General features: G+C 57.9%; 1 protein-coding gene across 1 annotated transcript in view; it reads right to left on the bottom strand.

The window, feature by feature from the left end:
• The window catches only part of ARID3A (AT rich interactive domain 3A (BRIGHT-like)), a 47,639-nt gene that overhangs the window by 9,782 nt on the left and 23,308 nt on the right, over nucleotides 1–14,549 (bottom strand). Inside the window, exons 2-6 of the mRNA XM_011971212.1 lie at nucleotides 9,801–9,873; nucleotides 4,961–5,144; nucleotides 4,332–4,579; nucleotides 2,872–3,168; nucleotides 944–1,042 (exon numbers count right to left, since the gene is read on the bottom strand). Coding sequence (XP_011826602.1) covers nucleotides 944–1,042; nucleotides 2,872–3,168; nucleotides 4,332–4,579; nucleotides 4,961–5,144; nucleotides 9,801–9,873 — 901 coding nt within the window. The remainder of the gene's footprint in view (nucleotides 1–943; nucleotides 1,043–2,871; nucleotides 3,169–4,331; nucleotides 4,580–4,960; nucleotides 5,145–9,800; nucleotides 9,874–14,549) is intronic.

The raw sequence follows: 14,549 nt of genomic DNA, 5'->3' as shown, positions 1-14,549 counted from the left end.
GATCCTCCCCCTCAGTCTCCAGAGTAGCTGGGATTATAGCTGTGTGCCACCACGCCCGGCTAATTTTTGTATTTTTAGGAGAGATGGGGTCTCACTATGTTGCCCAGGCTGGTCTCAAACTCTTGGGCTCAAGTGATCCTCCTGTGTTAGCCTCCGAAAGTGCTGGGACTATAGATAGCCGTAAGCCACTGCACCCAGCCTAGATTAAATTTTTTTGTTACTTCATTTACCCTGATGTGATTATTAGGCATTGGATGCCAGTATCAAGACATCTCATAAAACCCATGAATATATATACCTGCTATGTACTCACAAAAATTAAAAATTTAAAAAAATAATAAATTCATTAAATTTTTTTTCAAGAGACAGGGTCTCGGTCTGTGGCCCAGGCTGGAGTGCAGTGGCATCATCACAGCTCACTGCAGCCTCAACGTCTCTAACCCCTGGGCTTACATATTCTTTGCTCCTCAGCCTCCGAAAATGCTGGGATTGGCCGGGTGTGGTGGCTCGCGCCTGTAATCCCAGCACTTTGGGAGGCCAAGGCAGGAAGACTGCGTGAGCCCAGGAGTTCAAGACCAGTCTGAGCAACAAAGCGATTTAAAATTTAAAGAGCAACAACAAATTTAAAAATTAACCAGGTTTGCTGGTGCATGTCTGTGCAAGACTTCATCTCATAAAAATAAATAAATAAACTAGGAATGTGATCCATCCAGCGTCACACTGAATATGTATCTGTGGATGACCCCCTCTGGGCTGAGCACGGCGCCAGGTGAACGACGGTATCCTCTCCATCAGCCTTGACTGTTTATCCCGCAAAGCCCCTGGTCGTGCCCTACTTGCCCGCACAGCTGGTTCGAGCAGGTGGGACCAGGAGCAACCCAGGGCCCTGAGTTCACGGTGGGAGAGGAAAGGTCCAGGCAGCGCATGGCCTCAGGGGTCCTACCTGTGTACATGATGCCATTGATCTCCACGGACATGCTGATGCTGTTGCTGCCGTTGGTGCCTGTGAGGTTCACAGCGGAGTCCTGGCGGCTCTCGGAGGCTGTGGGAAGAAGAACAAATGCATTTCTTTTTTCTTTTTTTTTCAGACGGAGTCTTGCTCTGTCATCCAGGCTGGAGTGCAGTGGCATGATCTCGGCTCACTGCAACCTCTACCTCCAGGGTTCAAGTCATTCTCCTGCCTCAGCCTCCCGAGTAGCTGGGACTACAGGCACCCACCACCACACCCGACTAATTTTTTTTAGTATTTTTAGTAGAGATGGGGTTTCACTATGTTAGCCAGAATGGTCTCGATCTCCTGACCTCATGATCCATGCACCTTGGCCTCCCAAAGTGCAGGGATTACAGGCGTGAGCCACCACGCTCGGCCAAAACTGCCATTTCTGATCACAAAGACACCTGTGGCATGTTCTGTTTTCTGTCTGTCTTGCCAACTAGATTTTAGCTTCACAAGGTGTAGACAGTGTCTCTCACACTCATGCTGTCACCAGTGCACACAGTAGGTGCTCAGTATTTATTTGTTCAATAAGTGTGTTTGTCCATACTCTGCTTTGTTTTTTTTTTTTTTGTTGTTGTTGTTGTTGTTTTGAGACGGAGTCTCACTCTGTCGCCCAGGCTGGAGTATAGTGGCCGGATCTCAGCTCACCGCAAGCTCCACCTCACAGGTTTACGCCATTCTCCTGCCTCAGCCTCCCGAGTAGCTGGGACTACAGGCACCCACCACCTCGCATGGCTAGTTTTTTGTATTTTTTAGTAGAGACGGGGTTTCACCGTGTTAGCCAGGATGGTCTCGATCTCCTGACCTCATGATCCACCTGTCTCGGCCTCCCAAAGTGCTGGGATTACAGGCTTGAGCCACCGTGCCTGGCCTGCTTTGTTTTTTTAACCTTGTTTTTGAGACCAGGTCTTGCTCTGTCACCCAGGCTGGAGTGCAGTGGTGCAATCATGGCTCATTGCAGCCTCGACCTCCTGGGCTCAAGTGATCCTCCCACCTCAGCCTCCCGAGTAGCTGGGGCTACAGGAGCGTGCTACCACGCCCAGCTAATTTTTGTAGAGATGATGTCTCACTGGGTTACTCAGGCTGATCTCAAATTCCTGGGCTCAAGCAGTCCTCCCATTCAGCCTCCTAAAATGCTGTGATTATAGGCGTGAGCCACTGTGCCCAACCAGTTTTTTTTTTTTTGAGACGGAGTTTTGCTCTTGTTTGCAGTGGCGTTATCTCGGCTCACTGCAACCTCCACCTCACGGTTCAAGTGATGCTCCTGCCTCAGCCTCCCAAGTAGCTGGGACTACAGGGGTGCGCTGTCATACCTGGCTAATTTTTTGTATTTTTAATAGAGACGGGGTTTCTCCATGTTGCCCAGGCTGCTGTTGAACTCCTGACCTCAGGTAATCCACCCGCCTCGGCCTCCCAAAGTGTTAAAATTACAGGAGTGAGCCACCGTGCCCAGTCCCCCAGCACCCCCCCGTTTTTGTTTTTTCTTTGAGATGGAGTCTCACTCTGTTGTCTAGGCTGGAATACAATGGTATGATATCTCGGCTCACTGCAACCTCCGCCGCCTGGGTTCAATCTCCTGCCTGAGCCTCCTGAGTAGCTCAGATTACAGGCACCCACCACCACTCAGCTAACTTTTGTATTTTTAGTAGAGACGGGGTTTCACCATGTTGGCCAGGCTGGTCTCAAACTCTTGACCTCAAGTGATCCACCCACCTTGGCCTCCCAAAGTGCTGGGACTACAGGTGCGAGCCACTGCACCCGGCCTCTTTTTTTTTCTTACTGATTTGTTGGCACTCTTTACATATGTAGGCTCCCAGGCCCTCACTGTGTGACACAACCAGGAAGCATAGCGGGTCTGGACACCAGGGCAGTACCTTGGCTGTTGATCCGAATGCTCATGGGCAACTGGGCCGCCATGGCCAGGAAGTTCTGCTGGAGTGCCCGCTGCATCAGCCGTTGCTGCTCATCAGCCACCAGGGCCATCTTCTTCTCAGGAGGCTCCGCAGACTCCAGCTTCTCCCGCAGCTGTTCCAGGGCGGCTGCCTGTGCGGCCACAGCTGCTTGGGCGGCTGCTGCTTGCACAGCTGCTGCCTGGGCTGCCACCACAGGGTGGCCTGCCAGGGAGACAGGCAGGCGGCCAGGGACCGTGATGGGGATGGCTGAGTCCTCCTCTAGGTAGGAAAGAAGGGGAATTTGTGGCCAGGAGGGGCTGGGCACTGCCTTACTCGAGGCAGGAACATGCACCTTCTTTTTTTTTTTTCTTTGAGACAGATTCTTGCTCTGTTGCTTAGGCTGGAGGGCAGTGGCGTGATTTCAGCTCACTGCAACCTCCGCCTCCCAGGCTCAGGTGATTCTCCTGCCTCAGTCTCCCGAATAGCTGGGATTACAGGCGCCCACCACACTCAGCTAATTTTTTTTTTTTTTTTTGAGATGGAGTCTCACTCTGTCGCCGAGGCTGGAATGCAGTGACGTGACCTCGACTCAGTGCAACCTCTGCCACCTAGGTTCAAGTGATTCTCCTGTCTCAGCCTCCCAAGTAGCTGGGACTACAGGCAAACGCCACCACACCTGGCTAATTTCTGTATTTTTAGTAGAGACGGGGTTTCACCATATTGGTCAGGCTGGTCTCAAACTCCTGACCTCAAGTGATCTGCCTGCCTCAGCCTCTCAAAGTGCTGGGATTATAGGCTTGAACCATCGTGCCTGGCCTAAACAAATTTTTTTTAGATTGGGTCTCACTACTGTTGCCCAGGCTGTAGTGCAGTGGTGTAATCTCAGTTCACTGCAGCCTCGACCTCCTGGGTTCAACCGATCTGACCACCTCAGCCTCCTGGGTAGCTGGGACCACAGGTGAACGCTGCCACGCCCAGCTAATTTTTTTTTTTTTTTTTGAGATGGGTTCTCACTATGTTGCCCAGATGAGAAATGGGAACTCAGGCAAACTGAGGCCACACTGCTGCATATGCTGTTGGTACCTCTGTGTTATGGAGGGTACAAAGGCTCAGTGGGAGGGAAAACTGATCAACTGATGATGCCTGCCTCAGTGTAGACTGGAAAAACAGTGATCAATTAGTAATGTCTGCCTTGGCCACAGGACTGGAAACACAGATTGATTAGCAATGTCTGCCTGCCATCTGTGTGGGATAGAAAAGCGGTGATGGATTGGTAATGTCTGCCATGGGCAGAAGACTGGTAGATTGGAAGCCCTTTTCCATGCCAACTATAGGGTTTTTCATCCTGGTTACCCAGAGAGGGGAAGAGGTATCCCCCAAGGTCAGCCAGCCAGGCTGAAGCTCAGTTGGGAACACGCCCCAGGCCCCATGCAGGCCCTTACCTTTCTTGATCTTAGGGGCGGGGGTGATGGAGCTGCCGTTGGTGCTTGCGGCCAGGCCCAGGGAGGACACGGGCAGCTTGGGTGAGGAGAGCATGCCGTGCGCCCCACCTGGCGAGTAGGCAAAGAGGGAGCCCCCAAAGCTTTGGCGCCGGCCCTCCCGTCGGTTGCTGTCTATGGCTGCCTGGAGCTCATTGGGGTTACTGAGGCCCCGCTTCTCACACTCGTAGGGGTACAGGTACTTCATGTATCTGTGGGTGGGACGAGGGAAGAGGATGGCACCCAGATCACCCCTGTGGCTCCCTTTGACCTTCAGTACAAAGTAAACCCCACTGTGGCACCACCATCCCTGGCTCCTCCCTTGGACTTGCTCAGCAGCCCCCAGAGCCACTGGGCCTTCGCCATGCTGTTCCCTCCATCTCAATGCTGTTCCTCGCAATGGCCCCTGATTGCATAACCCCAGAGCCTGTGTGGTCCTCGCACCCCTACCTGATGCTCTCAGGCCCTGGATGCACAGTGTGGCCCTGTGCCCTTTGCGGCTGCCCACCACGCCCTCCCTCTTCTGCAGGGAGCCACTTGCACTGGCTGCTGAGTGCCCTGGCCCGACCTGGGCACAGCCGCCCGCCACTCACTGGGTCCGCAGGGTGAAGGCCGCACTGGTGATGGACGTGGGCAGGTTGAGGCCCTTGGTGATCTCGCGCCATAGCTTCTTGTTGATGACCTCCACGAGGCCGCCCTTCTCCGTCACCAGCACGTACAGCATGAACAGGTCAAGGACCTGTTTGGCCATGATGGGGATACGGTTCACAGGCGTCCCTGGGGGCAGGGGCGAGAGGGAGGTTGGGGGCCACCTGGGTACTGCAGGGAGCCGAGTGTCCCGGCCTCCACCCTCTCCATGCCAGGAGCACTCCCCGGCCCAGGCTGTGACAACCACAGATGTCTCCAGACGTTACCCAGGGTCCTCTGTGGGTGCAGGATCATCCAGGTTGGGAACTGCTGCTCAAGAGGGCACCGAGGGGGCAGCTCTGCCTCAGTTTACCCACCAGTAACCTCGGCTTAGGGACAACGCAGCCCTCGGGAGGAGGGTTACTGAGAGGAGGGACGTACGGGAGACGCCCGGATCTTTGTTATTCCTTCTCCACGCCACCCACCACGGCAGCTGCCAAAACAACTCTGCCTGGGTTTCCAGAGGCCTGTTCCCTCCACGCTGACAGGGACTCTGCAGCCTCAGGCCTGTTCCCTCCACGCTGACAGGGACTCTGCAGCCTCAGGCAGGCGAGGGGGAAAGCTTGGCATACCTGATTTGGAGTTTGGAGAATGGAGGGCTGTGGGCTGGCCTAGGGAGGGGAAGGGGATGGGCTAGCCCCGGCATGGGGGGGTGGGCTAGCCCAGGAGGAGAGGGTTGTGGGCTGTGCTATGCCAGGGTGGGAAAGAGGGAGGATCAGCTCAGGCAGGGGAAGGGCGGTGGGTGGGCTGGCGCAGGAAGAAGACGGGGCTGGGCTGACTCAGGATCCTGCAACCTCATCTCCTGGAGCTGGCTGAAGACAGGGCCCCTCCCCACCCTTCCAGCCCCACCCGCCCCCTCCAGGGCTCTCCCAGGCTGCCCCTGCACCGGAGCCTCTGGCTTCAGATGTCAGCTCCACCTCTGCCCAGCCTCTCCCTGGCCTGACAGTAGGCAAGCCCCACTTAAACCTCTCGTCCGGTCAGTGAAATTCTGCGCTTAGGAGATCAATTGTGTACTGTCTGTGGCCCCCGCTCCATGTTCTGCCTACGTGGGGTCCCGGCACCCAGCGGCATACAGTAGGCGCTCAGTGAAGACCAGTGAGGGCAAGTGGCCCAGGCCACAGCTGCTGCCCACTTACCATGGAGTGGGAGGGGACGCCCATCGCCCCGTTGGGGATGGGGACGTGGACATCGGTGGTTCTGTGATGTGACTGGCTGGAGAGCCAGTGCAGCCCTGAGTGAGCGGCCGGCCCTCTGCCTGGACAAGGCCTGCCACCCCTGGGACCCCCGGAAGAAGCTTCCGGAACCACCACCCTCGGCCACTTCCAGGCCCTTCCCAGGTTGCAAAACCCCCAGTGAATGGAGGAGATCCCGGGTTGGAAGAAGATGGGCCTCAGATCCGACCCCACCTGAAACCCGTTTTACAGCCTCAGAGAGAGGAGCCACACCGGGTTTTAGCTGCACGATCAGCCTGGAAACTTTCCCAGAGCCTCCGTCCGGCCTCACTGGGGACATCAGTTCAGGCCTCAGAGTTTGCAAAGCAAAAGGAACGGCATCAGGCTGGGCGTGGGACTCACGCCTGTCATCCCAGCACTTCGGGAGGCCGAGGCGGGAGGATCACCTGAGGTCAGGAGTTCGAGACCAGCCTGGCCAGTATGGAGAAACCCCGTCTCTACTAAAAATACAAAAATTAGCCGGGCGTGGTGGTGGGCACCTGTAATCCCAGCTACTTGGGAGGGTGAGGCAGGAGAATCGCTTGAACCCGGGAGATGGAGGTTGCAGAGAGCTGAGGCCCTGCCATTGCACTCCAGCCTTGGCAACAAAAGCAAAACTCTGTCTCAAAAAAAAAAAGGATCGCAGCAGAGGGTTAGAGGGTTGGTTCCCAGGGCTGCGCCCTGGCTTTGCAGTGGTGGGAGGAGGATGTTTACAGAAGCAGCTGGGAGCATCAGCAGGGCCCATCTGGGGCCCAGATAAGGAAGGGCGGGGAGGTTGTCAGGGAACAGCAGGTCAGGTGGTCCAGGGGCTGCTGCTGAGGGGCAGGGGGTGCGGTCAGGACCCCTCCCTCACTTCCAGCCCCCAGAGAATTCTGAGAAATTTAGTTGGAGGTTTTTACTTTGTGAAACAGGAAAAAAAAAAAAAAATTTTTTTCCCTCTGTCTGGAGTGAAGGAGAGGTAGATTGTGGAGTCTAGGGTGACAGGCGAGTTCACCTGACAGATTCTCAGCTCCAAGGGTCCCCATTACAGAGCGGGAAGCTCCAGGAGGAAGGCAAGGAAGAGGGAGCTTTGAGGCTGGGTTTTGAGGGATGCATAGGAGCTCGCTGGCTCCTGTCCTGTAGGAATTCCCAGCTTGGAGAGGGAGGTAAAGCTGGACACCAACCCTCACGGCGCCATGTGCCAGGCGCCTCCATCTCATCCACACTCATGAGCAGCCTACCATGCTTGCTTTTTGTTTGTTTGTTTGAGACAGGGGCTTACTCTGTCACCCAGGCTGAAGTGCAGTGATGCAATCATAGCTCAGGGCAGCCTCGACCTCCTGGGCTCAAGCAATCCCCACTCCTTGGCCTCCCAAGGTACTAGGATTACTGGCGTGAGCCACACCTCACCCAGCCTCACTGTGCTTTTTTTTTGTTTTTTGTTTTTTTTAAAGACAGAGTCTTGCTCTGTCGCTCAGGCTGGAGTGCAGTGGTGCAATCTCAGCTCACTGCCATCTCTGCCTCCTGGATTCAAGCAATTCTCCTGCCTCAACCTCCCAAGTAGCTGGGATTACAGGCGCGCACCACCATGCCCGGCCAATTTTTGTATTTTCAGTAGAGACGGGGTTTCACCATGTTGGCCAGGATGGTCTCCAACTCCGGACCTCAAGTGATCCACATGCCTCGGTCCCCCAAAATGCTGGGATTACAGGCGTGAGCCATGACACCCCGCCCTCACTGTGCTTTCTTTTTTTTTTTGTTTTTGAGACGGAGTCTCGCTCTGTCTCCCATGCTGGAGTGCAGTGGCTGGATCTCAGCTCACTGCAAGCTCCGCCTCCCGGGTTCACGCCATTCTCCTGCCTCAGCCTCCCGAGTAGCTGGGACTACAGGCGCCCGCCACCTCGCCCAGCTAGATTTTTGTATTTTTAGTAGAGACAGGGTTTCACCGTGTTAGCCAGGATGGTCTCGATCTCCTGACCTCGTGATCCGCCCGTCTCGGCCTCCCAAAGTGCTGGGATTACAGGCTTGAGCCACCACGCCCGGCCCACCGTGCTTTCTAAGTACGCCCATGACACCAGCAAGGTACCAGGCATGGGTAACAGCAAAACGGGTTGGCTTTGGACCCGGGAGCTTGGAGCCCCACAGCAGAGTGGTCAGGGCTGAGCAGGTGTGAACGGGATGATAAAGGGTCATGGGGAGGATCTGTCCAGCCTCATGGGGGGCAGTGGGCCCTGGTCAAGGCTGGGCTTGGAGGATAACACAGGAGAGGCCCCCGCCCAGGTCCCAGGTCTGGATCCTCTGTTCCCAGCACGGGAGGGGTTAACTCGGAGGCTGCTGGGCAGTGTGGGCCGGGGGGCCCACAGCCCTCCTCCTTCTCCTTCCCTTCCGGGCGGGCGGCTGGCAGTGGCGGGTCTGGGGCCTGTGTTTATAGAAGCCAGGGGAGGGGTGGGCGGAGGCTGGGACACAGCGGGCGCCTACGACGGCCCCGGCATGGCCCCAAGTGCAGGGACAGAGCCCTCTGCCCCACGCCTTCCTGCCTCTGTGGGCCCCGAGACCTCCTCCCCCGTCTGAACAGTGGGGTCTGAACAGTGGGGATCGGAGCTAGCTCCCTGCCCTAGAGGAGTGTCCAGGGGATTGGAGCGGCTCCTACCTGGCGGCAGACGCTCCTAGCCGCTCGCTGGCCAACCAGGACTTGGAGGCAAGATGGAAACCCTGGCCACATTCTCTTTGCCCTGTAGTTGCTCTAAGCTGGCGTGAGGCCTGGGAATGGCCGCTGGGGACATTCTGGCTACCCTTGGTCGTCTCTGAGTCTGTCTTGTGTCTGGACCTCAGTTTCCCCACCTGGACACCAGCCCAGACCTGCCCTCCCCAGGCCAGGAGACTTCAGGGGCACAGAGCAGTGTACAAGCGGCCGAGGCCTGGTATACCGTTGGTGTCCAATAAGTGCGCACAGTAAACAGCAGCCCTGCACTCAGCACGTCTGGGGTACCTGCTGGCCACTGAGTTTTGGGCAGGGACTGTTTGTGGCCCATTTTTAAAGATGGGGAAACTGAGGCCCTCGTGGGAGGAGGGGAGGGGGCCAGGACTCAAATGCCATGAGATCATTAGACTCTAAGCCGCCTCGCGGTGGGCTGGGGGCTTTTGTCCTGCCGCACCTGCCCCCACCTGGCCAGCCTGGATCTGACCCCACTCCCCAAACACAGAGGCTGGCTCCACTCCCCTAGTACCCAGTAGCGGGGACCCCCCACTTCACTGTACCCTGGATGCCAAGGAGACGGCCTGGACTGTCTGTTCTGGGTTGGGGCCCTGAGACTGCCCCGTCCCCCACCAGGGGGCCTACCCCTTAGACTCACAGGCGTGCCTCCCGCATCAAACCCCCATGGCAGGATATGCTTCCCCCCAAGACATCCCTGAAGTCCCTCCTGATTTAGGAGCCTTGGATGCCTCCAGCCACGGGGAGCTCACTACCACCCCAACATACCTGAAGCCAATAGGGCCCCTCCTACAGCCCCGTTTCTGTGACCTCCCTCCGGGGGGGTGAGAGCAGAGGGCTCACCTCGCTTCTGCATGAAGCTGAACAAGTCATCCAGGAATTCCTTCCTCTTGGGGTCCCCGTCGAGTTCGTAGAGCTGTGAGGGCGGAGAGGGGATGGGTTAGTTGGTGCCAGAGCTCAGGTGTGGGAACCACGTCCCCCCTGCGCTGGAGGCCAGGCCAAGAGGACAGGAGCAGGGGTTGCCACCCCTAGGACCCCCGAGCCGCTGCTAGAGCCGAAACAGAGCCGGAGGCCCCGCTGGGCAGGTGAAGAGCCACAAGGGCTGCGAGACAGAAATGCTGGTGAACGAGCTTCCCAGAGGCCCCAGAAAGCAGGCGGCCTGGGACGACAGACGGTGTCCTCTCCGGGTCCAGGGGCCCGGGAACCCCAGATCAAGGTGCGTCCTGGCTTGTGGCCGCAGCGCTCCAGTCTCTGCCTCCGTCTCCACAAGACCCTCTCCCCGTCTCTCTTTCCTCTTTTCAGGACACCAGCCTGCTGGCTTTAGGGCCACCTCATCTCAAATCGATCCTCGACTCCCTACAGCCACACGTTGCAGCTTAAAACAACAGAAATCTATTCTCCCGCGGTCCTGGAGCCCGGCAGTCCAAAACCAATTTCTCTGCAAGGTGGCGGCTCACGCCTGTAATCCCAGCATTTTGCAGGGCGGGTGAATGGCTTGAGTCCAGGAATTCAAGACCAGCCTGGGCAACACAGTGAGACCCCATCTCTACAATAAAATACAAAAAGTTACCCAGGTGGAGTGGCTCATGCCTATAGTCCCGGCTACTTGGGAGGCTGAGGTGGGAGGATTGCTTGAGCCTGGGCAGTGGAGGCTGCAGTGAGCCGAGACCGCACCACTGCACTCCAGCCTGGGTGACAGAACGCGACCCTGTCTCTAAAAACAAAACAAAACAAAAGGTGCATCTGCAGGCCTGCATTCCCCCCGAAGCCTCCCAGGAAGAAACCTTCCTGCCTCTCACGGCTTCTGGGGGCTCCAGGCTCCTGGGCTTGTGGCCACGTCGCTCCGGCCGCTGCCTCTGTCTTCGTGTAGGACGCGTCCTGATAAATGTGTCTGTTGGTGATTTCGTCAGTGTGAACATCAAAGACTGAGTCACACGCACCTCACGGGTGGGGCCTCCCACACACCCAGGCACAGGCACAGCCCAGCCAGCGCTCCTGGAATACGAATCTGTGGCTGTCCTGGGTCCCGCAGGCAACGGCAACGTGACGGTGACTGTTTGTGCGTCTGACACAGCTGGACACGGAAAAGGTGCACGAGGAATATGGAATTCTAAGCTTGTGGGACCACCGTTTTATCTGCGGTCTGAGGCTGACCTCACGTCAACACGTGACTGTACTTCAGTAAGGTCTCTCGTTTCCAAATGAGGTCCCGTCACAAATACTGGGGGTCCAGTGCTCGAACCTATCCTTTTTCCTTTCTTTCTTCTTCTTCTTTTTTTTTTTTTTTTTGAGCCGGAGTCTCTCTCTGTCCCCCAGGCTGGAGTGCAGTGGCGCCATCTCGGCTCACTGCAGCCTCCGCCTCCCGGGTTCACGCCATTCTCCTGCCTCAGCCTCCGGAGTAGCTGGGACCACAGGCGCCCACCACCACGCCTGGCTAATTTTTTTGTATTTTTAGTAGAGGCGGAGTTTCACCATATTGGCCAGGATGGTCTCCTGATCTTGTGATCCAACCGCCTCGGCCTCCCAAAGTGCTGGAATTACAGGCGTGAGCCACCGCGCCCGGCCTATTTCTTTTTTTTTTTTTAATTGTAATTTTTATTATTATTTTTTTGAGATGGAGTCTCACTCTGTTGGCCAGGCTGGAGTGCAGTGGCGGAATCTCGGCCTCCCAGGCTCAAGCAATTCTCTCCCCTCAGCCTCCTGAGTAGCTGGGATTATAGGCACCTGCCATCGCACCCGGCTAATTTTTGTATTTTTTGGTAGAGACAGGGTTTCACCATTTGGCCAGGCTGGTCTCGAACTCCTGACCTCAAGGGATCTGCCTGCCTCAGCCTCCCAAAGTCTTTTTTGTTTGTTAGTTTTTAGAGACAGGGTCTCACTCTGTTGCCCAGCTGCAGTACAGGGGCGCAATCATGGCTCACGGCAGCCTCGACCTCCTGGGCTCAAGGGATCCTCCCGCCTCAGCTGCCCAAGTGGCTGGGACCACAGGCACTCGCCATCACACAGGGCTAAGTTTTCACATTTTCTTTTGTAGAGATGGGGTCTTTCTATGTTGCCCAGGCTGGTCTCGAACTCCTGGGCTCCCTCGATCCTCACACGTCACCTTCTCAAAGTGCTGGGGTCACAGACGGGAGCCACCGCCCTCCACCTTATCTTCTTTGGGGGACACAATTTAACCTACGACAGTGCCTGCCTGAGTTCACACAGCAAATCACTGCAAACAGTCACCAGCATGCCTCCCGGGGCTGCCCTGAGGGCTGGACAGGAGCGTGTGCTCTGAGAACTGGCTCTGCTTTGCAGATGAGGAAACTGAAGCACAGTGGTGCGTGTGGGACCAGAGCCTGGGGGGATGTCAGGGACTCGGGCCAGAGCCCCGTTCTGCTTCCCATCCCAGTCCTCCTGCCTCCCGCTGGCTTCCCCACACCTGGAGCCTGGGGTCTCGGCCTCCAGCTGTGAACCGAGCCTCCGACTGCCTCTGCCTGCCAGGGTGATGGCTGGGGAGGAAGGAGATCACCAAGCCCCAGAATGTCTTCCAGAGGGGAAAGGGGCTCTGTCTGGGGTACAAGGGGCCAGGAGGTCCCCCAGCCCCCCGCCCACAGGTTTGGGCGGGCAGGCAGGGGCGGGCAGGGTGGGGGAAAGCCGGCAGGGATAATTAGAAAGCGGAGTTCAGGCGGGGGCCAATTTGCCGAGGAGGAGCTGCGACAAATACCAGGCTGCAAATTAAGCTCCGGGGAATGTGGCTGGCTGGGCAGTGGGGGGCCTTGAAACCACCAATTAGGCCTCAGCTGGGATGATCCGTCATTAGGGCCCAGGAAGGAGGCCCACGCCCAGCCCCTGCTGCCGGGGACATCCCAGGTGCTGGGGAGGCCGGGCGGCCGAGGGCCCCGCCACCCTGCAGCCGTCCCGCCCCTCTCTGGGCCTCAGTTTCCCCATCTGTGTACTGGAGGCTCAGTGAGGGCTTCCGGGAGGGGGCTGGGGGGGCAGCCAGGAGTCCTGACCTCTGCCCTGGGTGGTCGAGGCTGCCCGAGGTCCAGCTGCCTGGTCTTTGTCTCCGCCCCACCCTGGCCAGCGCCAGACTGGCCAGCCCGCATTCCTGCACTGATTTATGGTGGCCGACGACGAGGCCTTTCCCCTTCGGCTGCCCGAGGGGTGTGGGGCCCGCAGGTAGACCCGGCCAGCCGGGCCGGTGGGTCCCATGAGCACAGGCACGCACACATGGCCACACGCCTGGCCTCCTCCTCTGACCCCGGGCCGGCTCCCGCCCACTCCCTCCACGCTTTTCCTCCGAGACCCCGTCCATCGCCGAGTCCCAGATCTAGGGTTCTGTCTGGGGTTCTGTCTGTTTTGTTGCCAGAATCTGGGATCTGTTTCACCGTTGGGGCTGTCCTGGGGTGAACGCCGCCCCCCACCCAAATTCACATCCACCCGGAACCTCAGACCAGGACGTGACTTGGAAAAAGGCCTTTGCAGATGTGATCAAATGGAGAAAAAGTCACAGTGAAGGCCGGTGGGTCCTGCATCCAAGGGCTGGGTCCTTAGACACGGAGACGGTCGCACAGAGGCAGAGGCCGGCCACGGGGCCACACCCGGAGCCCCCAGGAGCTGGGAGAGGCGGAAGGCTCCTCCTGCAGCCCCTGGAGGGAGCACAGCCCTGCGAACGCCTCCATTTTGGACTCTGGGCTCCAGGACGGAGGGAGAACAGGTCTCATTTGTTTGAGGTCCTTCGTTACGGCGGCCCCCCTAAGATGTGAAGGTAGAGGCCAGCACACCTTGGGCCCTTCCAGGGCAAGGGGGAGGTCGTCTCCTCTGAGATTCTGACCCAGTGTTGGAAGGGTCTACCCTGCTTGGACCCCCCCTTCCCCAGCACAGCCCCTATAAGAAACCTCACCACACCTCCTGCCTCAGTTTCCCCTCCTGTCAAGGAGAGTGTGTGAGAAAACACAGCGGCTTTACCCTAAGCACCTGGAGCCCCAGCAACCCTCACATCCCGGGTGGGGAAACTGAGGCGCCCGGCAGCAATCAGCTGCCCCGTGTAGGACCAGCCAGGGTTGGGGTTGGAGGGGGGGAGCCATTAAACCCCAGGCCAAATGGTGGGTGAACTGGGCTGATGGCGAGGCACGGTCAGACCCCCGTGGGGCCGGGGCACTGATGTGTGGCAGTAAAGGGAGGACCTGCGGGGGCCCCAGCTGCTGGCGGGGGAGGCGGCTCTAATGGCCGTTGCTGTGGGCAGCCAGTAACAAAGCCGGCAGTAAAGGCGGCCTGGGCTTTATGGGTCTCTGGCCCCCGGTTCCGCTCCCCTGCGGGGGACGTCCCGCCCTGGCCAGCTGGCCGAGGCCCCAGGGAAGGGAAAGCAGGGGACGGTGTCCAGGCTGCCCATGGTGGTGTCCAGGCCCCCCTTGTGGGCCAGATCCTGAGTTGAACTGCTGGGCCACAGCACACCCCATGGCAAACCCAGGCCTTGATTCTCACCTGGGTTCTGTGGCTGAAACCCTGCCCCTCTGAAACGTCGACCAGAGAGCTCTGAAATCAGCCGCCCACCATGCACCCACAGGAGGCCTAAACCCAGGCTGGAGATTGGGCGAAATCTCCGGA

Source organism: Mandrillus leucophaeus, unplaced genomic scaffold, assembly GCF_000951045.1.
Source record: "Mandrillus leucophaeus isolate KB7577 unplaced genomic scaffold, Mleu.le_1.0 Scaffold990, whole genome shotgun sequence".
Taxonomy (NCBI): Eukaryota; Metazoa; Chordata; class Mammalia; order Primates; family Cercopithecidae; genus Mandrillus; species Mandrillus leucophaeus.
Note: the sequence above shows the minus strand (reverse complement) of the source record. Positions and strands in the feature narration are given on the sequence as shown.